At 39.4% G+C, this 26,463-nt stretch overlaps 1 protein-coding gene across 2 annotated transcripts; it reads right to left on the bottom strand.

Annotated features, from left to right (window-relative positions):
• Nucleotides 1–367: 367 nt before the first annotated feature.
• LOC110459761 (malignant fibrous histiocytoma-amplified sequence 1-like) lies at nt 368–17,032 on the bottom strand. Of its 2 annotated transcripts, none has more exons than XM_021512182.1 (6): nt 16,785–17,032; nt 9,337–9,417; nt 5,407–8,545; nt 4,948–5,043; nt 3,015–3,296; nt 368–1,449 (listed from the first exon to the last, which is right to left on the bottom strand). In XM_021512182.1, exons 3-6 carry the CDS (start codon nt 8,534–8,536, stop codon nt 1,439–1,441), a joined length of 3,519 nt encoding a protein of 1,172 aa, XP_021367857.1. In that variant the 5' UTR covers nt 8,537–8,545; nt 9,337–9,417; nt 16,785–17,032; the 3' UTR covers nt 368–1,438. The 2 variants fall into 2 exon arrangements, with proteins under 2 accessions (XP_021367857.1, XP_021367856.1); XM_021512181.1 differs by having other exon boundaries at nt 16,942–17,032.
• Between the last annotated feature and the right edge of the window lie 9,431 nt (nt 17,033–26,463).

Genomic DNA, 26,463 nt, shown 5'->3' with positions numbered 1-26,463 from the left:
TTGATTCTGATAATTAATCACGACAGCAGTAATATTGAAATTGTAAATTCAACGGTGAGAAATTGGTTTACCTCCAGCTGACACAAACACAGAAATATATCCCAGTGTAAAATCAAAGATTACACCGAAGACATACAAAATACATTTTTATACATCAGTTTTTACAATTACCTTAAATACAGTCTCACATCACACAGAGATTTTATCACAATAGTAGGCCACACATAAATCAAGGAGTATAAAAAGTATGTCAGCACTTAAAGTGTAGTTGCCATGAGAACTGGATATCACCGGGCCCCAGTTGCTCAAAGGTGAGTTACCCTTAACCTGTGGTTAGTGAAAAGTTCATGTTGTTATCAATAGGGAGTAAGGCCTATCAGAGAAACATAGTTCCTCAAAACTCATCAATCTGATCTGTCTTAACAAAACTATATAAGTGGAATCATATAACTAAAAATAAGATGTTCTTGATTTTTTTTATAACCCTTTCACACCTAGGTAACTTTAGTAGACTCTACCATATAATTATCTGGGTGAGTCCATTATGGTCTACAGTGGTGAAAGGGTTAAGGCATAATTCAAAACTGTCTCTAACCATTGGTAACCTCTAACCAACCTTTGACCGACCGGGTCCAGAAAACTAGCAAATACCTATAAACTGTTCTTTTAACCTGCAATAAATTGATTTTAATCATTTTCATGTTTCCAATGAAATGACTTTCAGTTGTTTCTTTCAAAACTAAGGGTCCACTCCAGGTTCACAAATCTTTACAGCAAAACACCATCAATGATTCTTTTCAGATTTTCACAATAAATTTCAATTAATAGCTAATATCCTGGATCAATGCCGCAAGAATTGCCACTAAATAAAGGGTGATTCTTTTGAAATGTTACTGTCTAGGGTTTGGTTTTACAGACTTTCCAGGTCTGGACAGGAATATATAGAACTATAATTTTAGAAATAATTTAAGATTTCACACATCAGTATGAACACATAAACCTATCTCCTGACCATATGACAACAATTAACTCATTCTTCACCCCTGAAATTTAATAAAGAACTATTCCAACCTTTGAATAGGAAGAGTTCAAATGTGTCTTCAGGGGTGAATGAGTTAAATGCATACCTTTAACACTTTAAGTTTCCCCGAACATTTGATAGAGTCACTTTGACCAGTAACTTTTATATAGACCTAATACCTGCACATATTTCCTTATTTGCCATCAAACTGACCTAACAGTGTGTTCGTCAATAATATAGCAAGGTGATTCCCACCAATCTGTACTAGGATATAGTATTTTTTCTTGAATCCCGAGCCATCAGATTTCATGAAGTTAAGTTGTCCTGGCAACCAGCATCTCTTGGGGAAAGTTGTCCTGATTACACCACCGAAGAAATCTCTGAAGATTTGATGGAGTATGAGGTAGTAGAGTCCTTCTAATTATTCACTGAAAATAAAATAAAATAAAGTAGAGAGTTAGTAAGGACATTGGACTTTGTCTAGGTACGGAGTACCAACTGGTTTGTGTAATTTTTAAATGTAAAATTTGTCGGGTGAAAAATTCTGACAAAAACTGTACCTGTTGCAGTGTAGCCAGAAAGTAATATAAGATAACAAGCTCTATTCGTCATGGCACCAAAGCACAACTATGGACTTTGGACTTGTTACAATGAATTGATACAATGAGAATATCATTTGACTGATGGAAGAACTTAATACCAGGTAAGGATATTCCTGCTGGAAGTACATAAACATTAGCAAACGATTCAAACATTATTATTACATTTACAATATGTACTTCCACCGCAATAGAAAGTGTTGGTGGCCAATTTAGGCTTCTGTTCGCTGAATGCAAAGTGTTGCGGATGCTGCCTTCAGCAGACACTGAGAGATCTCTTAAAAACAAATATCAAAGAAGGACTCGTAAATATTCTAATCAACTTCATCCTCACTACTCCAGGGGTTACACTCACTTTCGCTCTCTACACCCTTGGAATACGTCATCACAAAATCTAAGGCTCAGTGTGTGCCACCTTGTGGATGAGACTTGAAGACTAGTTTGATCCTTTAATATACATCAAAAGAATCGGACGGTCGTGTAACGGTAAAATGGGCTGGCTTTGAAGTCAGGTTATGCCCCTCTGTAATCTTCAAAGTTCAGGTATCCGCCTAGCGATCAGTCAGGTTTTCTTACCAATCAAATAGCTTGCTTGCCTTCAGTTTTGCTATGACATATTCCAATGATGCAGTGAGAAAAAGTGAGAGTAATCCCTAGAGTATTTAGGATGAATCAGCTTTGAACTACCTAGACTTATATTTTGAGTTTAATCTTATAATCCTAATGTCTACAGTGCTAACTTGGGATGGTGGTGGTGGTGGGGGACATATCAAGTGTAGGGGTGGGGGGGACATATAAGGTGTGGGGAGGGGGGGGGGGGGGGAAAATAAAAAGTGTGGGGGGGGGGGGGAAATTGGGGGGGGGGGGGGGAAAATAAAAAGTGTGGGGGGGGGGGGGAAAAATGGAGGGGGGGGGGGGGGGAAATATAAAGTGTAGGGGGGGGGGTGGGGGGGGGTGCCAAATCAGGGTTGGGGGGGGGGGGGTGGGGGGGGGGGGGAAAAATGGAGGGGGGGGGGGGGGGAAATTGGGGGGGGGGGGGGGACATATAAGGTGTGGGGAGGGGGGGGGGGGGGGAAAAATGGAGGGGGGGGGGGGGGGAGAAGGGGGGGGGGGGGGGGAGGAAGTACGAATAGGGGGGGGGGGGGGGAAATATAAAGTGTAGGGGGGGGGGTGGGGGGGGGTGCCAAATCAGGGTTGGGGGGGGGGGGGTGGGGGGGGGTGCCAAATCAGGGTTGGGGGGGGGGGGGGGAAATATAAAGTGTAGGGGGGGGGGTGGGGGGGGGGGGGAAATATAAAGTGTAGGGGGGGGGGTGGGGGGGGGTGCCAAATCAGGGTTGGGGGGGGGGGGGTGTGGGGGCCATATCAAGTGTAGGGGGTGGGGTGGGGGAGAGTACCTTGTATATGGAACTTCTCCTCCAGATCTTCCACCAGGTCCTGTCTGCCGGCGGTCTGTAGAGCAGTCAGTAACTTATTGAGAACGGCCTCCTCCGACATGTTGTGTTGTCGATCCCGCCAACGAACCAGGGCTGTAGTAGTCTGCTTGACTGTCTGGTAGGGATTGTCCAGCTGGATCTGTTCTATCTCTGGCTGGGTCAGTCCCAAGGCTAGGGCCATGAGTGACCACTCAGCACCAGATCTCGCTGCGATGTAGCTTAGACCCAGGTTGGACAGCAGCCCTGTAAAAATGGTCAGAAATCAAATATTTGCAGGTACAGTCAACAATGTTAACTACAAACACACAGATAACCAAACGTTTTTATTAGGTTAGTTATGAAAGTTTTTATTAAGGTAATAGGATAGTGTCACCATTTCTCAGTAGAATTTCTTCAAATTTTGTAATTATATTGCTTTAAAGTAAAGAAAAATTTCTGCCAGAAAAAAAATATAGGTTGTCAGAATTTTAAGGATTTTAAATGGAAATTTATGTAAAAAGGAGTGAATTTTGAAAAAAAAATGAAAGACACAATATTTTTAAAAATAATGTCAATAAAAATGATACTGACATATAGCAGTATTGCATTAATGTATATCAATTCAATAAATTCTGAAATTGTGTAAAATTAATTCTCTATACACGATATAAAAATTGACATTTTATAATAAAACCATATACACATAGTAATTGCAGGTAAGAGTTATCGTTCTTGAAAAACTTCACAGTAGTGAAATAGGTAGCCGGTTTCCTGAAGTACAGAAAAATGGACACATGTGACTCATTGATAAAAAAACCTGAATTAATATCGGATTGCTTTGGACTACTTTAATATTGAGATAACACACTGTTCTGTCAATAATAAACATACAATATTCATCAATTTAATATTAAACATTATCATTTGTGGAAATTGTGATGCTGTCTCCCTACATTGGTTTTTCAACTAGGGATGTACTTCCTGTTTCCGTTTATCAATACACTCCAATGACCTTAACAGTATACAGTTCTTTCATGCCTTATCAGTCAACAGTCAAAACTATTTTCCCGAGGAGTTGGGACCCACCAGATGAACTGTTTCCCGAGGCTGCAGGCCGAGGGAAACAGTTCATTTGGTGGGTCCCAACTCCGAGGGAAAATGGTTTTGACTGTTGACTGATATGGCATGAAACAACTGTTTTGTTACTTGACCAATGAAAAACCAAAAAGTTCTATGTCGAATGTGATGTTTAGATCTACCGACAGACAACCGTCAACAATCCAGTACCAAAAATGCTTGGTCATCGGGGTGCTTTTAATTATAGGTGCGTTCGATTACCTAACATGTGATCAGTCAACAGTTTCACGTGACCAGTCAACAGTTTTACGGTGACCAGTCAACAGTTTTACGGTAGCACACATTAGCTATAGTTCGTTTGGTGAATTATCTGGGAAACAGTCGAAATTGATTAATATGCATTTATATAGCGAGTCAGGTAACAATACAATTCAATTCACTGAATATCAATACTATTGTGCCAGTTAGATATCTTAGTGTTGAATTCTTGCATAAGGTTCCATAAATACTGATGGCAAATATTTTCTATTTACTAAAATTAGCAGTGACCAGTTTGGTGCTTGACTTATCATCACGAATCTGAAAAGTAAAAAAAAAAAAAAATTCATGTGCATTCTGGAATTTTTAGAGTAGACTGAGCAATGACGAACATTTTGCAGGGGTGTAGAGAGCAAAAGTGAGCGTAACCCCTGGATATCTAGGATGCGGGAGTATAAGAATCTTTAAAGCAGCACATCACAGCATAACTAGTAGCATATATATATGTACCAAACCCTGTGTGCTCACTTTGAATAGACCTTTGAGCCAGGTGAAGAAAACATGTTCAATACCTACTTACTTTGTATATAATTGCCTCCTCCATCAACACTATCGTAGGTAGAGAGTAGGAACTCCTTCACCACCTTGATGTGTTCTGCTATGTCTTCCTGGTAATCTAATTAAAGAACATCACATTTGTATCATATTTTTATTTGTACCTATTTTTTATTTTAGAGCTAGCACTTTTCGTGCTTTGTATATATGGTGCTGATTTTTTATCGCATTAGTTGAAGTATATGTATATTGTTTTTTATTGCATATATATATATTCAGGGTGTGCCAAATATTCATTTGAATGGATTAATGCACTAATCTGTTAAAACTAAATAATGTGCTCAAATTTGAGTGAGCTTAAATAAGTATGTTTAAAGTTTATATTTAATAAACAGGTTTATACATGTGTCGATACAAATTTTCATTGAATTTTCAGAAAGTCTTTAAGCATTTTCAGATTTTTTTTATCTTTTTTTTAACTTACCTGGATCAAGGGGAAAGAGGAAGCAGGCAGGAATAGGTATGTCTTTGGCCTTCTTACAGGATGTTAACTGGTAATGGCCTCGAGGACACAAAGTCTGAAGCACCTCTCCAGGGTAGAGGAAGGGGTTGTCATCTCCCATTATCAAACAATGCGAACACAGCAGCCATTGTTCGTACCGAGTGAAGGGCCATTCTTGTAGCAGAACGATCACGTCACCGTAGGTCCGCAGCATCACTAACCAAAGCTCCTGCAGATCACTCCCACGCACAGACACAGACACGTCCACACGAACACCAGTCGGTGCATCCACTGTCTCCCTCGTAACAAGTAACTTTGTGCGATTTCTAGTGGCCAACACTCCATTCTTCCAGTCGTATCGATCTGTGATGTGAGTTTGAAGACGAGCAGAGAATTTCTCGAATAAGTTTGGTGGCAGTTTCTTCTTAAACTGAAGACGGAAACATAATTGAATAATATCTGGTGGAATCGCTAATGGCCACTGTATCGCAAGATTTTGTGGTGTTTCACTTTTCAGGAACCAGGGGAATCGGAGGATCCTGCTGGATGCAAATGTCATAGGTGCCCCAGCTAGCTTTGGCACCTCATAACACAGGTCGAACTTGAGCATGAGGTCAATGAACATGTCACGTGCATCTGTGGTTAGCTGGAAGTGTAACAAACAGTAGTGCAACAGCTCCACTGTCATCAAACCTTGCTCCAAGAAGTCGGCTTTCATCTCCTCAAACTTGTGCAGACTTATATTGGCTAGTCTGCCATAAGTGTCATTGAATTGGACAACCTTCTCAAAGTCATGCCTAAAGATGGCCCTCAACATTTCGACAAGTGTTTCAGGGCGATGGAAGATGATACTGCGTAAACGGGGGTTGTCATGGTACCAGACGATCTCGCCTGTGGAGTGGAGGTATCGCAGTACCATTTCCAAACTGGACTCTGCGGACCCCTCTAGAGAGATCATTGACTGGTTCATGGTGTCCATAATTTCTTCAAAGATTTTCAATGCCTGCGGCCAGTGCAGGATTTTCTGTGTTTTCTTCTGAATTCCCAGCAAGTATTTATACCAGGACTTAGGGAGGGGTTTTTCATCTGTCTCCTTTAGTTTCTGTTGCAGCAAGGCACGCAAATTGTCCACACCATCTAGTGTGTCAGCACAACTGACAACCTCAACCCTACTGGCTAATGTCACACGCATATTTAACACGCGCTGCAGACCACTAACTTTGTCTCGCTTCCTCTGGGCCTCAATATCCTCAAATTTAGTATTGCTTTCTTTGCCCGTCAGATTCATAAGCTCTGTCTTGGCTTTCTCCAGAGAAAACTTGAGATCATCAATCTTTGCCTTCTCATCAGCATTCATCTTCTGTAAGATATGATTGATGCGTGACTTGACGTCATCACTGGAGCAGAGATCTTCATGTGTACCCACCACCATGATATGTGCCCCTGGGGCACGATCGGCGATGGCATCAATCCAATCCCCTACCATAGTGTCATATTTTTCCTCTTCATAATTGGAGAGGTCAAACACTACCAGATGCAGGGCCTCAGGGGTCAAGAACATGTGATGTGCAGCAGAATAGATGTGATGACCCCCAAAGTCCAGGATCTGCACACGAAGGCTTGGCTCAGGTTCCCATAGATGACGCTCTAAGACCCATGTCCTCTCGTGCTCAGCAGTCAGTTTGGAGTGACCTAGCATCAAGGCATTCCTCAAGCTTGTCTTTCCAGCCTTTGCTGCTCCAATTAGAATCATCTTACGACGATGTTTTGCCTCACAAATTCTCATTTCTTTCAAGAAGCGGAAAAGGGAGATAACCCCTTGATTGCATATCTCTTGAGGTGGTTTTGTAAGATAATTGTCGTACACACTGAGGCGCCTAGTTTTTTCAAGAAGAGTTAATTTATCCAGCAACATTGGAAGTTCCTTCAATTGGTTGTGTTCTAAACCGAGTTCCTCTAGTTTAGAAAGTCTACATATGTGATCTGGCACACTCGTTAGCTCATTGCTTGCTACACACAAGCTTACTAGACTGAAACACCTGCCGATTTCGTTCGGTAAACTTGTCAGCTTGTTCCCTTGAAGGTCTATATAACGAATGTTTTTCAAATTCGCAACTGCTGGTGGCATTTCATATAAGTAGTTGTCACTGAGTTCAAGAGTTTCTAAGAATACTAGGTCAAAAATAGCATCAGGCAGTCGTAGTAATGCATTTCTTCGCATCACAAATTTTTCTAGTTTTTTCAGGCCAGCCACCTCTTTGGGTAGCTCAGTGAAATAGTTGCCACTTAAATTAAGTACTTTTAGTTCCGAGAGCATCAGGATTTGCTCAGGAATCACTGAGTTGAGTTTCATAGCTCCGGATAAATCTAACACTTGTAGACGAACACATTGTATGATATTTTCAGATACATTTTTCAAGAAGTTGCCTTTCATGTTGAGATACTGCAACTTGGTGAGAGAGCCCACATTGTCAGGGATGGTATGAATTTGATGCCAACTAACGTCAAGTTGTCGTAATTCTGGTAGGTCGCAGGCTGCAGCAGGTAGCTCTGTCATTCCACCGTCCCGTGGGTACCACTTCCTGGAGAGATTTACGTTCTCCAAGTTTTTACATCTGGAGAGCTCGATAGGAACTGCCGACAGCATGTTCCCACTCAGGTTCAAAGTTTTCAAGTTTTTCAGTTTGCCAACATCAGGAGATAACTCTGTTAATTCATTGTTACTAACATTCAAATCAGTCAGATTTTCCAAGTTGAAAACAGATGGCGACAGACGGCTGAAGTAATTGAAACTTAGATTTAATGTTTTCAAATCCTTACAGTTCCCGAATGCTGATGGAAGCTTGAATAGATAGTTTCCCACCGCTTCAAACTCTTTCATTTTAGTCAAAGTGCCTAGGGAAGTGCCACCTACAGGAAACGACTGGAGTCTAAGGAAGGGGAGACAAACCTTGTCCAATTCCAGGCTGTAGAGACTCCGGGGAACCCAGCCCTTGTATTTGCCTTCAGGAACCACCAGACTCTGTTTGTCCTTCAGGTCCCTCTGAACATACTGTATGAGAGCCTCGGACACCTGGCTCTGCCCCTGAGACGTAGCCATGATGTCAACCATTTGGTCACACTGAAACAACCACAACTTTTCTTTTTTACAAAATTATAATTTGTTTATGTTTATAGTTACAGTTGATCTTGTTATGTGCCAATTGTTTCTATTTATTTAAATATCAACTGGAAAAACAACAAAATTTGAGATAAAGTGTTCCTAAATTTTGAATCTTGCTTACAGTCAGTCTATAGAGAATATATGTTATTGTTGATGAAAAATTGTGTAAAAACTTCAAGCCCTCCCGTGTATTTTAACCTCTGGATATGAAACTTGCTAGTAAGCTTCTATGTATCTATCATTTAGTTGATAAGACATAGATTGAAATGGATGCCGTCTTGCCCTTGATGGGAAAAATTCCAAAGAACTTAAGCTTTAAATGCAATAACCGTCCATACCAGCGGTTGACACTAACCTTCTTTTTAAAAAACGTTTTCAATAGTTGAACTCAACTAAAATTTAGCAAGTTGGCACGAGTTAATTTGAAACCCTACAAACCTTTCACTTGTTCATCCAACTACTTGAAACACAAGGTTATCAATATCTAACTTTATCTGCATCTTAACATTTTTACATGGGACATATCTGACATTAACTGTTTTTCAAGTACATAATATCATATTAGCCCCATGGCCACCACACCTCCGGGAAAAAAATGGAAAAATTATCCAATGGCTAAAGGGTAGGTACACATACTTCAGTCTATGGATAATGGAGGTTGGCAAAATGTTGATTTTTTTTTAAGTGGAGCCTCTCCCTATCATGCAGTGGAATACAGTAGGCCATCTCTCTTCCCTATGTTTACTTACATTTTATTAGATCCACATACGCAGTCACTCTGTCCTTGAGTGGACAAAGTGTGTATATCTATCAGGTCATAGTGTCTTCACCTACAACAGAAAAACAGTCAACAATAAATTCTAACACCTGATATTTTCCTAATTCAGTGAGTCAGGCTATATTATGGCTTGCAAAAATTTTGTTGAAGAAAAAAAAATGTGATTCTGCTGTGTTCTGTTCCATATTTACATTTCAATCAAAACTACTGAAACTCAGATGTCTAGATCTTTTAATGCAATATTGGGTTTTTTTCCTGCAAAATCCTTAATATTTATTTTCAAAGTATTGATTGATCATTTTTTTGACGAGTCCATACAATACTAAGAAGTTTAATATGGGTTCAAAAAGCATTAAGAGTCATACATATATACTTGAAAGACGAAATTTTAGGAGGAATCAATAATATGTGTCTTAAGAAATCACTGATGCAATGTACTAGATAGTTATAAAAACAATATTATTTGTTGTTCCTTGTGCATTTACACCTATACATACTGATACCTGTGTTCTTCAATTTTCACTCTTTACTTTGATATTAGTGCAGAGTGTGGTTGCACTTGTAGGAAAAAAAATTACCCAATACCGTATTTATCCTGCAATTACCGTAGTCCAAAGGGCCACCACACAATTTCTGACTGACAGTAGGGGGATGGGCTAATTACAGGACAATGAAAAAGCCTCTGTTGGCATTTCTTCCTAATTACTGCAATAGATAATGGTGGGCTTATTACGAAGCAGGGGCTTATTGCCAGATAAGAATGGTATAAACAAATAATTATGTTTGTATGTAGTAACAATTTTACCACAAGGCTTTTGTACAACACCCACATATATAAGTTTACAATGTATGCATGACACTGTAATGTCATTCATTGTCTTATATCCAAATTAAGACAAGAAATATGATATAATTATATATAATCCCATGGCCAGCATTCACATTTCCATTGTAGAATGTAAACATTAAACCTACCATGACTCATTTTTTTTTTGAAAGAATTCAACCCCAATCTGAAAAGAGATGCTGGGTGATCTTACTGAACTTCATGAGTCAACATAGGGATACCAACATGAAATCTTAATATATTGAGAAAACATGTACACTACTGCTTGGCTTTTAACCCTTTCACCAAAGTAGACCATAATGGACTCGTCCAGATCAATGCATGGAAGAGTCTACTAAAGTTACATAGGGGTGAAAGGGTTAAACCGAACTCAAATATCATGACAACATCAGGGTGGCATATACACAAACATGGGATAAAGGCAAGGCACGCATTCGACATCAGGGACATTAACTTCTGTTACCCTGGACAGGTGTATCCACCCTTTTACCGGTGTGAGATTTCCTGGTCTCACCCTAGGGTTGAGACGGGGGGATTCCCCTATTCATAACAATGGTATGACGTCATTTCAACAATGCAATGATGTAACGTCAACATTCCATCAACATCACGGCAACCCTGAATTTAGCATGTAACGTTATCATTACATCGTGAATGTGATACACAATGGGTCAGAACAGGGTAAGAGAAAAAGAATCATTCACCCCCTTGTTGGTGAGTTAGGGGAATTTCAACCCTCGGAGAAAAATTCTTAAGTTGCAAAACACTCAGCAAAGCCTCGAATCTCACCAACAAGGGGTTGAGAGATTCTATTCATCTTCATTTTTTTTTTAGGGAAAATGTGTTAAGAGACAATGGATACAATAGGACTGCAACGATATACTGTATCGTATCGCGACACTTTCTTGTGTATCGTATCAAAGATATACCAACAGTATTTAAATTATCAATCTATTTTTACCAAACTCTAAAAAAAAAGTGTACTTCTATTTTTTGGAATCCTTCATTCAAGATGTGGTCCACTGTGCAGTCATTCCCAAAAGTACCAGAAATTATTAATACAAAATTGTATTTGATTTTCGAAAGAATTTACTATTGAAGTCTCTGACAAAACTAAATAAAATCCTGCATTCGATCATCATGAAGTTGACTTTTTAAGCAAGACTTTGTATTTTACCTCGATATGTATTCTATACTGAGGTATATGCATATCGTAGCAGTCCTAGGACAAAAGCTTGCAATTGTGTGAGCAAAACTTTGTATTGTACCGGGGGGTACCCCGATATGTATTCTATACTGAGGTATATGCATATCGTTGCAGTCCTAGGACAAAAGCTTGTGTGAGCTGTATATGATTGATCCTGAATAGGTATTTAATCTTGCTACTGCATAGTTGTTTTCATTTTTGGATTGCCTATACTTAGATTCCTAATTTATACATATATTCTACAAGTTAAGTTTTCATCGATATCCTCAACTTCATAAGTTACTATATGTGTGTGTTAAGGTTGTTGCATGTATGTGCTAAATATAAGTTTGTAATTTTCTATATTTTGTGTTCTGTTTGCTTTACGAGACCCTGCTTGTAATGACATCTTTTAGTTTTATAATGTCACAGTAGACAATAGAATACATATATATATATATATATGACCATGTCATATTGCATCCCTGATTACTGGAGTGAGCACAAGACTAAAAGCAGGCCTGGAACTATCTCAACTTTCCTATCTGGTCTTAACAAACCCAGATACACCTGGTTTACAGAGGTAAAGTATCTATATAAACAAGGATAATTATAAACGGTATGTTTCAGTCAACTTCCAGGTTTCTGGTCGTTTCGGTAACAAGACGGCAGTCATTTCAGGACCTTTTTCCGGGTCATTTCGGGAATGTCAAAAGTCGTTTCGGGACATCTCAATTATTTTCTACTGTTTGTTTAACACACGTGTTTATGTCGGGTTGTATAGCACATGTGTTTACGTTTGTTTTTTTGGTGTGGATCGTGTGTTATATTGTTAAAATGTCATTGTCAACTTGATCAAGTTGGCAACATTAATAGGGAATAGAGTAATAGTAAGGCTTTGAACTACTCAACCATTCAAACGTCAATTGGCTATGTTGCAAGCGTGATAGTATTCACTGCAACGATTCACATTCCATAGCTACAAACTCGAGTGTTCAAACTACTTCCACCCAATAGCAGACATCACAATAGATTCCATTTGATAAGCTTTCAGTCCGTTGAAAACCAGTAGCCCCGGACAACGGGACCGCCCTATATCCACATCTAGAATATCAAAAAGATCTATCACATCATCATCGTCAAGCCGGAATAAATCTATCTACGACCTACCAGCAAAGCAGAATCTACGAATACTGACCATCAACTGCAGAAGTGTACCAGGCAAAAGGTCAGAGTTATCGGTCCTATTAAACTACGTTAAACCAGACATGGTTTGCGCCACAGAGTCATGGCTTCACGGTGTGAAACCTGGAAAACCACCCTCAACTGCGCACATCAAATCGAGCGAAGTCTTTCGTGATAATTACGTAGCCTATAGGAATGACCGCAGCTCATTTGGAGGATGAGTCTTTACACTAGTTAAGGACAACCTTGTGTCATCAGAGGAACAGCGCCTAGTGACCAACTGCGAAATCGAATGGGTCAAAATAAAACTACCGAGGAACAAAGACCTTTATGTCAGGAATTTCTATATGCCTCATCGGGAAATGAAAGACATCAAGGATCTCGACAACTTGTTACACTAACTTTTCAACACTCCAAACCAGAGAAGTACAGTGCTTGCTGGGGACTTTAATTGTCCCAACAGAGACTGGTCAAGCCAACACGTGAGCGACGACGCCTTTAATAGATGTAACATCCACCAACCTTAGCCAGATTCACGAAACACCAACAAGAGAGCAGAACATGTTGGACTTGGTATTCACATCCAACCCTACACTAGTTAAGTCCTCAATTAGTATGCAAGGCTTGTCAGACCACGAAACCATCGTGGCGACATCGACATTAAACTGGTATACAACCAACAACAACGTCGCAAAATCTACAAATATTCACAAGCAGACTGGGACCAACTCAAACAGGACTGTAAGAAAACATCGTCCGACACCATCGACAAAGCGAACAGCGGAGGTACAATTGACGAAACATGGGAAACATTTAAAACAGGAATCCTACACAGCACGGATAAAAACATACTGACTAGACTTTCTAGTCTAGATCTACCACCATCACTCCCGTGGGTAAATAGGAAAATCAAGAAAATGTTCAGACGCAAACAAAGACTCTATAAACAAGCAAAGAACAATAATACATGGTCTTACTATAGACATTATCAACGTGAGATCAAACGAACCATACGTAAAGCAGAATATAACTACATAAACAACATGATAGAAGAATCGAAGGACTCAAAAACAATGACAGCAAACCTTTCGGGCGTTTCATAAAATCTAGAAAACAGGACAACATCGGAGTCGCACCCCTGAAAGACTGAGGTACACTCACCAGTGACAGTCTACATATTATTAAGTCAATTCCAGTCTGTCTTCACAAAGGAGGACCCAGCCGAGGCCCTACCAGAACTACATAGGGCACTCATCCGACATCCACTAACAAACATTGTCATCCAAGTCAACGGGGTCACAAACGCGCAACCTTAACACTGCAAAAGCCTGTGGTCCAGACGTGATCTCAAATAAGATCCTTTCCGGCTGCGGTGAGGCCTTAGTGCTGTATTTAAGTTATCGCTAGACACTGGATCACTACCATCAGACTGGCTAAAAGCCAATATTTCCAGTGTATATAACAAGAGGCCCATGGGCCTTAACGGTCACCTGAGTCCTACAATATTTATTTTTGTTGTTGAAATATGTACCAATTTGAGTAAAAAATAGTATAATGTTAACTTAACTTTGTCAGGACCATGAGCTGATCATTCCTAGACCAATTTTAAGTGAGATCGGCCTATTAGAACTTAGTAGCAAAATAGCGGCCATGGCAGCCAAATTGTATTTCTGATTGACCCGAAAAATAACAACACTTTGTCAGGACCATGAGGCGATCATTCCTACCAACTTTCAGTTCAATCGGTCCAGCAGAACTTGACTTTAAGTTTGAAATAGGTTTTCAAAATGGCGGCCGTGGCGGCCATATTGGATTTCTGATCGACCCGAAAAATAACAACACTTTGTCAGGACCATGAGGCGATCATTCCTACCAACTTTCAGTTCAATCGGTCCAGCAGAACTTGACTTTAAGTTTGAAATAGGTTTTCAAAATGGCGGCCGTGGCGGCCATATTGGATTTCTGATCGACCCGAAAAATAACAACACTTTGTCAGGACCATGAGGCGATCATTCCTACCAACTTTCAGTTCAATCGGCCCAGCAGAACTTGACTTTAAGTTTGAAATGTAAAATGTTAACGGACGACGGACGACGGACGACGGACGACGACGGACGAAAACGGATAGCAATAGGTCACTTGAGCTAAAGCTCAGGTGACCTAAAAAGGGAGATAAACACCTTGCAGAAAACTACCGTCCAATCTCACTGACTTACGTATCGTGCAAGATACCAGAACATATTATCTGCCGTCACCTCATGAAACATTTAGAGGGTAACAATATACTTACCACCTTAAACCACGGCTTCAGGTCCGGGTATTCCTGCGAATCTCAACTATCACCATGGTGATCTACTAAAAGCACACGACAATAACACCCAGATCGACTGTGCAATACTAGATTTTTCGATACTGTGCCTCACAAAAAACTCCTACACAAGCTGTCATCATACGTAAACGGTAAAATACACACATGGCTCACACAGTTCCTTACTGCTAGGACTATGCAGGTCATATTAGATTGCCAGACTACACATCAAGTAACCGTTGACTCTGGTGTCCCCCAGGGGACCATCCTCGGTCCGATATTGTTTTCGTGTCGCATTTATGACCTACCAGCCAGTGTGAAATCCCAAACGAGACTTTTTGCAGATGACTGTTTGCTATACCGTACAATCAGATCTCAACAAGACTATGTTACTCTTCAACAAGACCTTCAAAACTTGGAACAGTGGGCCAAATCTTGGGGAATGAAGTTCAATGCAAAGAAATGCTACATCCTCAGCATCCAGGGTAAGAGTAAACACTTCTATAGCCTGGACAACACCATCCTCCAGCAGGTTACGTCTAACCTTTACCTTGGTATCACCATCTCAAGAGGATCTTAAGTGGGGCATCCACATAAATAACACCACCAAAAAAGCCAACTCGACCTTAGGCTTCCTACATAGGAACTTGTGGAGCTGCCCACCATCTAGCAGACGCAGTGCATTCATATCACTTATACGCCCTATTCTAGAGTATGGTACAGTCGTGTGGTACCCATATTACACCACAGACATGAACAAAATTGAGCGAGTGCAACACCGAGCCGTTAGATTCATCTCGGGAGACTACAAGACCAGAGACCCGGGATGCGTTACATCGATGCTCAAGGAGCTGAAGATACCACCACTACAGGACAGGCGCCGCAACATCAGGCTGTCTTACTACTACAAAGTCGTTGAGGGGTTGGTGCCAGCCATACCACCTCGGAGATACCTGCCAGCCCGCAAACAAGCCAGGAACATCCGTGCCAAATCATTTACTGACTTTGATACCAGCAACATTGTCGACCGTTTAGCCCGTTTAAACAACAGAGTTTTTGTAGTTACATCAAGTAGGTCTGAACAATACAAGAACTTGTTCCTAGTTAGAACAACCATAGACTCGAACCACTTAAGTGACTCAATTGTGAATTGTGACACTATCGAGGCATTTAAATCAGCCCTCGAATCGCGCGGTTAATTACATCTGCACTCTCTCACCCGCTGCAATATTACCTTAATTGGGATCTAGCAGTGTATTCCATACAGATACAAAGCAAAATGAAAACATGTTATCACGATATCAAACAAGGAACCTTCAATAACAAATGAAATTATGTAAAAATAATTAATTGATATTGGCCGCGTGTTCGGTACTTGGTGTTTGTTCCTCTCCATTTAATAATGGGATAAGTTTCATCAAATTAACATGTTGTCAATCAGGTAAATGTCGGCAGGAACCCCCCCCCCCCCTCAACTATCCAAGCGATCGTACTACAGGTCATCGACTGTAAATCAAGCCACCATATGCCTACTATTGCTAAATAGGCTACGACGAAAGCTGTGTTGACATCGATTTTTACGAAAAGGGAAAGAAAAATGTAACTTGTAACATTCATTCGTATTTTGATATTTTTTTATATGTCCCGAAACGACTTGTTACCGAAACGACTAGCATAACGGGAGAAACTAGTTCCCAACGCAACCAACCAAACATGCATCCTTTCCCTACTAAGGTTTTTAGATTATGAATGTCAAATGCTACTTCGATTCCTTATCCCGATTTGCAACTAGTATCAAGCCGTCAATTATCACAAGCTTATGCCAAAAAGCCCCCTGCATACTAAACACGCTTCAGTAGGCCTAGCTTACTTGTCCCATGTGTAGTCTCTTACCGGATACTGTGTGAAAGTGAAATTTGTCTCACTATTTGCGGAGTAGGTATATCATCCGATTTTCTGCGTATTCGTTCTGAAAGTCCAACAATAAGGCTATGTAACATTTCAAACAGGAAGAGCATCTAATCAAATCATGGAATTCTGCATGGCATACTTTTTGAACGGATGTTATATGCTGAAGCTGATGTCAGAGATAAATCGTCAGGATGAAGTCAGCAGTCACCTTTCGCCCGCTGAAAAACAGATATGGCGTTGGAACAACTTCCGGTTTACATATATTTTAGCCGATGGGTCCTAGGCCTAGCTGGTTATTTGTGCTAAGTATTATATATTCCTGGTTCCGCTTGTTGTCTAAGTTACCTTTAAAGATATCTGTGAGTTATCATATTTGTAAGATAAGCAAAAATATCGTACAGAACGTCATGGTGTTTCCAATATAATAACATCTCCCGGGAGCAGTTATTATTTCATTCGATTTATTCGAATATTCAAAATTATTCAAATGCCAAGCAAATGCGTACACTCATAAAAACAAATTTAGTAACATAAGCAAACTGGCTTTATCTTACCATCGTCCCATTACGGATCATTTCCAAAAATGATCAAACAATATATTTGCTTTTTTTTTCGGAATTCCTCGGGATTTATTCATCACAATTACCAATAAGGGAAATAACTCCTCCATTCTTGAAAGGGGCTGGGGAACAAAAAACCAAATGGATTGTTTCTCACGCGATTCATTCTGTTGTGAACTAATGGGGCAATGATAAAAGTAGCACATAGAGCCTAGTTATTTTAGTGGGACGGTGATACGACTTTGAGTAAGATATAGAGCGCCGATGACGAGTTTTTCACTGTAATTAATTGAAGCTCAACTTCATTTCAATGATTGATTAATTATTTCAAAACGCTATGAAATGGTTTTCTTTGGCGATTGCTACCAATAATAAAAAGCACTAGGAATTATTTCGGGGAGACGTAAAGCAGTTATAGTTCTTCGTTGATATTTTAGTGGGACAATGGTAAGAGTAGTTTTAGAAACATCCATTACAAGAAACATCCATTAGAAGATATGTATTTTTTCACGATACTTATACTGTTGTAACGATATAGTTATAATTAGAAATCATAATGAACAGAAGCGTATTCACCAACGTTGTTGTCTAATTACCACGTTCTGCTAATCATACTGCTGTGCATATCATAACGAACTCGCTTCTAGCGCGTTAGGGAACAGTGAAGTCGGCCAAGTAAATGGCAACATATACAACAACATAATAAATTTAACATTTATGAGCAAAAATATACAATTATATGAGACAGGCGCCCATAGCTTCATCATTAAAATCCGATAAAAAAATCATGTTTAAATGGTCCTTGCTGGAGCTAACAAACTGCAAAATTTTCCCCGTCACAGGTTAAAGATAATATAACACGGAGTGAACCGGTAAGCCAGATAGCGCTCTGCTACATATAAAAGACTGTCACTGCATTGTGATGATGTATGCGTAGCTACCTTTGTAAGGAGTGTTCAATTTATTAAGTATTGATTGACTTGAATTAATTTTGGATATCCATTTATTCTCTAGATCTTTACACACTGCGCATCAAGCTCCGGGTGAATGGGTTAGTGAATGCGCCATTGATTTCCATTCTAACTTTTGTTTGAAAGTTTTCCCTTACATGTTTTAAATTAAATTAAATGAAACTTTATAATTTACAGCAATAATGAAACAAGTTTCTATCAAATAAAAACTCTTGTTGGCCCGGGCCGAAGTGCACAGGTTGTCTAATGTAAGAAAACCAAGAACCGGAGAAAATCCACGTTGTCGGGCAGGTGATCCTATACCGTATCATGACCACGGGGAATCGAACAACGATCGTACGTCCAGGTGAAAGGCGAGCGTGCTACCCTGCAGCTCCTCGTCGTAATCCCCGCGTATTGTTTCGAGAAGTACTTTTGCTTTATCTGTTCAATGGTCATAAACAAAACTGACTTATTCTAAGTGTAAGACATGTACATGTTGTAAATATATTGTAATAGGACGTCTGTGGGGAGAGCCTGCCCAGCGTCGGTAGATGAAAGTGATCGTATAGTAATTTATGTTTTCCTCAAAACTACCGACAAGCTGGCCGGCGGCAATCCCCAAGAATGTCCCCAGTAAAATAGTGCGTCCGCCTGTACAGTCAGACACAGGTCCGTCAGATGTGGAGGAGTATCCGAGTTATAAATCAATCAACACCGTGTTTCAAAGTTAACTAAAGTTTATTACATATCACACGGCTAAGGTAGCCGTTAAAAACACGGCAAAGAATACGTACATTAATAACAGTAGCATATAATACAAGACAGAACAAACCCTACAGTGTGTAGAAAAGAACGTATGTTTAGTAAACCTACATATATCAGCACCCACGTGGTAAAATAAGGCCTATAAGTAATTATATATGACGTTGAAAACCAACCCCTCCCAGCATACTGATATACGTTCAACTAACCAGCCCTAACGTTCCCTAACGTGGTAGCACTGTTTTCAGCGCCTATGGTAGCACTGTTTTCAGCGCATGGATGGAGAGGTTTTCCTCTCCTGATATAGTCGGGTTTCCGGCCACGCAAGTCTCTGATTCTGCCTGTGCATCCCCTTTTAAACCCTAGCCTCCTGGCCCTATGTAACATATATCGGACACCCATTCCGATTGGCTTAATCTATGGCGTATGCGCAGTGAGCCCAGAACCTCTTCAGGTAAGTCCCCAACATCCGGTCGTCTCAAAAGTAAACACCCATGTAAATAAATAGACTGCACCAGTAATATCGCTACATACGCTGATAGAATAGCCGTACCGAATCTTTTGTTACACTAGGATGGCAATACAGGGATACACATGGAAAACAGTAAAACAAACACTTAGGCTAGAAACCTGTATTCCCACAATATTTTCTGTCTATTGAATTCTTAAAAAGTTATAAGGATTTAAGCATTATTATGTTTTGATAAAGATATTCTGCGTTTGTTCAGCACATGGAAGTGTTTGTAGTTCATACTGTTTGTTACACAGGCAAATTTTGTTCACGTGAATTTCACGTGAAACTCATTTCACATGGAACTCACGTGAATTTCACATGAAATCTCAATTCACATGAATTTCTTGTGAAATTCACGTGAAATTCATATGAAAAATTTCACGTGAATTTCATGTATAAGCTCGTTTCAGGTGAACTTCACGAGAAAAATTTCACGTGAAATTCACGTGAACAAAATTTGCCTGTGTATTGGTTCATTAAAAATAGAATATGTGGGCGGCTATTTTTTTCTGGTAAACAACGTTGCATTTGTAATGCGTTTGACAATACACCGTCAAATTCTTGTTCACAAACTCTTGTATCCTGTAGGATATTTGTAAGGATTTTAGCAACTTGTATTTGACGATTACCTAAAATAAAATCCATTAGTGTAAACCAACATTTTAGGACGGACGGATCCGGAATAAACGAATGTTTAAACTGAGTAGTGCGACAAAAAGATTGGACGAAATTTATCAACATCTGTAGTAGTAGGATTATGTACATCAGCATTTCTATTTGGGAGGATATCTTGTAAGTAAGGGGGAACCAATCCATGTACCATTTTATGAAATTTAAATATTTTGTGAGCTTGACGTCTTTTGGTAAGGGTTTGCCATCCTGTTTCCCGATATAAGTAACTCTTGTTAGTTCCTCCCGTTACGATACGTGCGGCCTCTAAATTTCGATTTTCTAAACGGTTTATTTGAGCAACTGTTAGATTGTCCCATACAATGTCTGGCTATTCTAATACTGGGCAGATGAACGAAAAATACATAGTTTGAAGTGATTGACGGTCAAGAGAAAACTTAAATTTACTTTCACTATAATGCAATTCAAATGGTCGTCCCAAGCGCCATTGTCAGATAAGTAGACACCGAGATGTTTGTTTGTTATCGTTCATGGAAAGAAGAGGGTGACCTAAACGTCCATTTTTTCTACTAAATTTTAGGGCTTCAGTTTTAAGAGGATCGAAGTCTACGAGCCATCTTCTGGACCGAACATATTTTATGCAGATCTCTATTGATGAGGTCTGTACTAGCCACAGATGTGTTCACAATAGTATATAGGGGCGTATCGTCAGCGAATAATTTAATTATTGCTTCGATGTCGTTGTAACAAAGTCAGTTATAAAAATAAGAAAACAATTAAGGGCCTAATATAGACCCTTGGGGGAACACCAGCTGTAACATCACGCCAGTTTGACGTTTTGCCATCTATAACGACTCTTGGGTACGATGTGATAAGTAGTGCTTAAACCATTTCAACAAATTTCCATCAATACCAAAACTTGATAATTAAAAAAAGGCCTTATGTTTATGTCGCAGAATACCAAACGAATTTATTTGCCTTTGTCTATATTGTAATGCCGAGGTTATATAACGAACGACCGAAAGAAGCTGATTTGGAGGCGCGTCCAAAACCAAACTGATTGGGCGATAGGAGGGAATTTTCTATGACAAAGTTATTATACATGATTGTACACACACCGTTCCATAGGTTTTTAAACTACCAATACTACAGAAATTGGTCTATAATTTGAAGGGGACTATTTGTCACCCTTTATATAGACGGGCGTAACATTTGCCTGTTTCCATATTTTGGGAAATTATGTTACTCAATGGGTCACTAATAATACGAATAGCTTCTTTCAAGAGTCGTGCATTAATAAGGCCAGTTCTGACGGCTTTAGAACAGTCTAATAGGAGAAATAGTAATGTCAACTAAACGCTTGTCACACACTCTAACTATGTTGGGGAGTGGAACGTTAGAGTCGTTTACAGTAGCTTGGGAGCAAAACTAGTCGTTTAAAAATACTCGCTTTGTCAAAGTCATCATGCTGAAAAAAATGAATTATTATGCAAAATTATGCGTCCCGACAGTGATGATTCTTTTTAGAAATACACGCCTTCGCTGTAGATAAAAGTATATTTGTCAAGTCGTCCACACATTTGTCTATGTTGTCGATATCTGTCACATTGTCCCCATCCTCGATATCCAGGGGTTACGTTCACTTTCGCTCTCTACACCCCTGGGATATGTCATGGCAAAATTGAAGGCACGAAAATAGCTGTTTGATTGGTCTCAGGTAAAAAAAAGACCAATCGCTAGGCTGATACCTGTCCTTTGAAGATAACAAAGGAGAGACGCCAGACTTCAAAGCCTGTCAACTTTTACCGTTACGTGACCGCGAAATTCTTTTGATGTATATCAAAGGATCGAACTAGTCTCCTTGTCTCATCAACAAGGTGGCGCAAACCGAGCCTTCAATTTTGCTATAACATATTCCAGGGGTGTAGGGAGCGAAAGTGAGCGTAACCCAAGGATATCGAGGATGCATTGTCCCAGTCCATAAGCGAAAGTCTTCATCTGTATAGATCGTAATGTCCATGGTTAAATAGCCATATATGTCTCTTTAAACAATTTATATGGGTAATTGGAATACTTAGGCTACAATAAGTAGGACAATGATGTATAACAGGTTGGTCTAAAAACCTTTATCCTACTATACATTTATGAATGAGATTTTTATCACTTACACAGACAATGTCAAGGAGAGAAGATGATCTTTCAGTAAAAATACGTAGTGGTGTTGACCATCTGAGAAAATTTAAAAGTCCAACGTAACTCACGAAGGTGATCACTGTGGTTAGTATTTACAAGCAACTTTGCGTTAAAATTACCAGTTACTATAATGTTTGATATTCCGGAATTATACGTCAAATCTATCGACTGAGCGATATGATCCTATAAATGGACAGGAGAGTTTGGATGACGGTAAAAGTATCGTAAAGAATTTACACCAGAAAAAACAAATTCGAGCCAAGCACATGCAAAAGTGAGAATCTCCAAGTATTTTTCTGCGTTTTGCTGATATATCATACTTAACGTATACCGCAATATCACCCGCAATTGCATCGGGCCGTACGAAACTTAAAGGGTAAAGAAAGCCAGACAGGCTCAGACCTGGGGAATCTTCATCGTCAGGTGTTAACCAGGGCGCGTATTCATAAAACCGTTCTCATGCTCAAGAATGGATTTTGTGCTCAAGCCTAATTTCTTGTTCCAGTTATGAATTATTTAAGAAATCCTATTTTGTCAAAGTTTTGGAAAACAATTGAAGAAACTTGAAGCCAAATATACTGTTTTTAATATTTATAATTGACCGTTTGATCGTTGACATGATTTAGGCGAGTTACAAGAAAGCTGGCTTGAGCACAAATCCGTGCTTGAACATGAGAACGGTTTCATGAATACGGACCCTGGTCTCGGTAAAGGATAAAATTGTATGACTAAATAGTTCAGTATCGAGACTATCAAGTTTCTGTTTCAGGCTTTGTACATCTAGATGAACACAAGAATACTTATTACTTTCTTACAAATCTGGGGTATCTGTTAAAGGAGCCGGATTTCGTTCAGTATCACATGACAAGTACAATTTCATCATGACATACATTGCTAGCTGAGGAGTAACGACAGAATAAAGCTAGGTGAACTTTGTCCTAGAGCTGTTTGCTACAAATACGTTTATGTTCAAAACATTGACGCCTATAGTCATCAATAAAGGACACCATCCTTGTAATAATGATAATGATAATACATGTACATATATGAAACTTGTAGATCATTTCCATTAAAGGAGTTGTTTTGTTAGGGTGGAGAAAAAACTGCAGTCAAGCGACAGTTTTTGCTGGATTTTCCTTCAAAATACAGTATGACCTGTCTAAACCGGATGCCACAGGGACCAAATTATGTGTCCGGTTTACACAGGTGTCCGGTTTATACAAGGTCGGCATGTCATTTTTTGAAATACAAAAATGTAGTGTTTTGCATAGGATCTGTGTGTCAACATAAACCATAGAGAAATGAATCAATTGCAACGCTTAATAATTTACAAAATATACAGTATATAATACAAATGAAGGACGACTCAACATTCGATAGCGCTAATTTGTTTAGAATGTGTTTGCTTTAGATTGTAGCCGGCCGAGAGAAATTTCAGGACCGGAATGAACAGGTTGTTTTTACATGGATTACTATGACAAATTTTGTGAAATAACGCCAGTTTTCAGAATGGAGAGGGTCCGGTTTATACAGGGTTTAACTACAATTATTATATAGGGAATATGCCGAAACCACAAATCACAGCCGGTTTAGACATGGTCCGGATTAGACATGGGGCGGTTTAGACAGGTTATACTGTACTATTCCTCTTTCATTGCTGAATAATAAAACTGAACAATTCGTATCTCTCGGGCTACACTGTATTTTCTTGATTTAACGAACGACAGTAAAATAAGAGCGGATGAATGATAAAATAAATTACGAAGATATTCCATTTGATTCGAAAACATCTTCAAAGACATGAAATTTTAAACTGCAAAGAAAACATGGAAGAATCTTTATGTATTGAGCCGGTAAGTCAAGTTGCCGTCGGCCTTATTAGAACTCAATAAAAGATAACGAATACTGTCTCATATCAAGAGATGTTCTTTGTAAGATTTAGAAAAGCTATAATAAAATTAAAAATCACCAATGATAAAGGATACATACCTTTTTACTTCCACGCCAAAACATCTTATTTTGTCGATACTGCCAATCATATGTTGACGATAAAACATATACCGGAACATTAAACACAATAAGGATGCTACAGAAAGTTTACGACTAGGCCTACGCATTGGTTACATTTTGCTGTTGACTGATGTTTGCGCATTACTCTATGCGAACGCCCTCCCCGGTTACATGTACAGGTACATTTAATTACCTACAGCCGTGTTTGTCCATCTATGAACCATCAACCATCCATCTATGAACCATCAAAATTCCATTATGTTACTACAAATAAAACGTAGATTGTATGCAAAAATTGAACATGAGTACAGCAGGTATGTAACAATACACGCCCGCCGTATGTAATGTATTATTTTTACTGTTTTACTCTGTAAAGTAGAAATTTTAGAACGTCTCTCATATTTATCACGGTTGTAGAATATTTTGTCTTCTATCCTTTAGAAGGATTTGTCTCCGAGCTGAAGAACTAAAGGAATATTCTTTAATATGTAGCAGGACAACAAAAGAAAGATGGCGGATCATCGGCCTTGGATACCAGCAAAAAGCATCTGCACATAGGAGCAAAGCACTTCGTTACACCAGCAAACAGCGGCGAAGAAGCTACGCAAGGACGCATGGAATGTGTATCGTGTCACAAACAGCATGAATCTGGAATACTGGAATGCGACAGATGTCAAGGATGACAAAAGCAGAATCTGAGCTACTTGTGTTATAACAAGACTGTCTATAGTTATGTGAAAACTGCAAAGCCACGGTTAAAAATGATAGTATGTCAAGATTTTAAGATAGAGGAACGATTCAAAGAGGTTGCAGCTGTCGTGGAAATAATACATGACATCATGCCTCGTACAAATAGACGGATGGATAGCGGCACATGAAGCAAGCAAGAAATTTCAATACGATCAATTTAAGCAGAGTCCGCAAAAGCATTCAAGAGGAAAGTCGGAGCAGTGAGATAACTTAAGAGAAACAATTCGTTCCCTAATCCGAAGAAGTATTTACATTTAAAAAATATTGAACATCAGGTGTCGTAGAAATAATACATGACATCACGCCTCGTATAAATAATACACGACATCACACCTCTTACAAATAATACCGGAACATTTCTGGTCAACTACATATGTCTGCTTTATAGACATGACGAAAGCGTTCGATTCGGTCGATAGAAACCTCCTATGGTTGTACAATCTTTCAAAGTTGGCTCTAAGTGAACATTTCCTTGTAGCTATGTTTCCAAATCAGCTAAACTTCGGCGGTGGTTACTGCTGTTCTACCCGAGCTGGCTCACCACACATATAGCTATCGAGACCACCCTCACCATCGTTCGGAAGATGTATAACTCACATCGACTGCAGACTCCTTTACTCGAATATCCAGTATTTCCAAAAGTGTCATGGTATCGTGGCATTTCAAAATGTCATCTACTGCCATTTCGCTGAGAGGTTTCCCAAGGAGGATCCTCTTGAGCTGTAGAATAATAAAAATAGGAAATATAACAGTCCCGCAAGGAATGAAAATACAAAGTTGCAGTTTTCGGCAGTGTAATAGGGATCCAAAAATGTCATAAATGGAACATTTTGAAGGATGTTTGATTTAACATAATGCAACAATTGCCTTCTGTAACATAGCCCATGCATGTTTGTCTGTGATATCAAGTATAATTTGGATTCATGTAGTGGTTCTTTTAGCAAAGTACGAACATGGATTATAATGCTACTAATAATCAAAGAGCTATCCTATAATAGCACTGCATACACCAAGTCCTAGGTAAGCTGGAATGAATGTTCATAATCACCAGACTTTTATAATACAATGTAGCCATCCTTTTTGACAGAAAATATACATGTATAAAACGTTCTCCGTTAGCGGCAATATAAAGTGCTGTCTAACACATGTTAAGAAATCGCCATCTGCCAACGGCTATATAAAGCATCTTCTGCCATCGAGTATACTGTATACAAGGTCATTGTCTCCCAGTCTAATTTTCGCACCTTGACGGTAAAAGCGGTTTCTGCCCATCACATTTTATTACTATG

This window comes from Mizuhopecten yessoensis, unplaced genomic scaffold (genome assembly GCF_002113885.1).
Source record: "Mizuhopecten yessoensis strain PY_sf001 unplaced genomic scaffold, ASM211388v2 scaffold10209, whole genome shotgun sequence".
NCBI classification, from domain to species: domain Eukaryota; kingdom Metazoa; phylum Mollusca; class Bivalvia; order Pectinida; family Pectinidae; genus Mizuhopecten; species Mizuhopecten yessoensis.
This window is presented reverse-complemented; position numbering and strand designations above follow the sequence as displayed.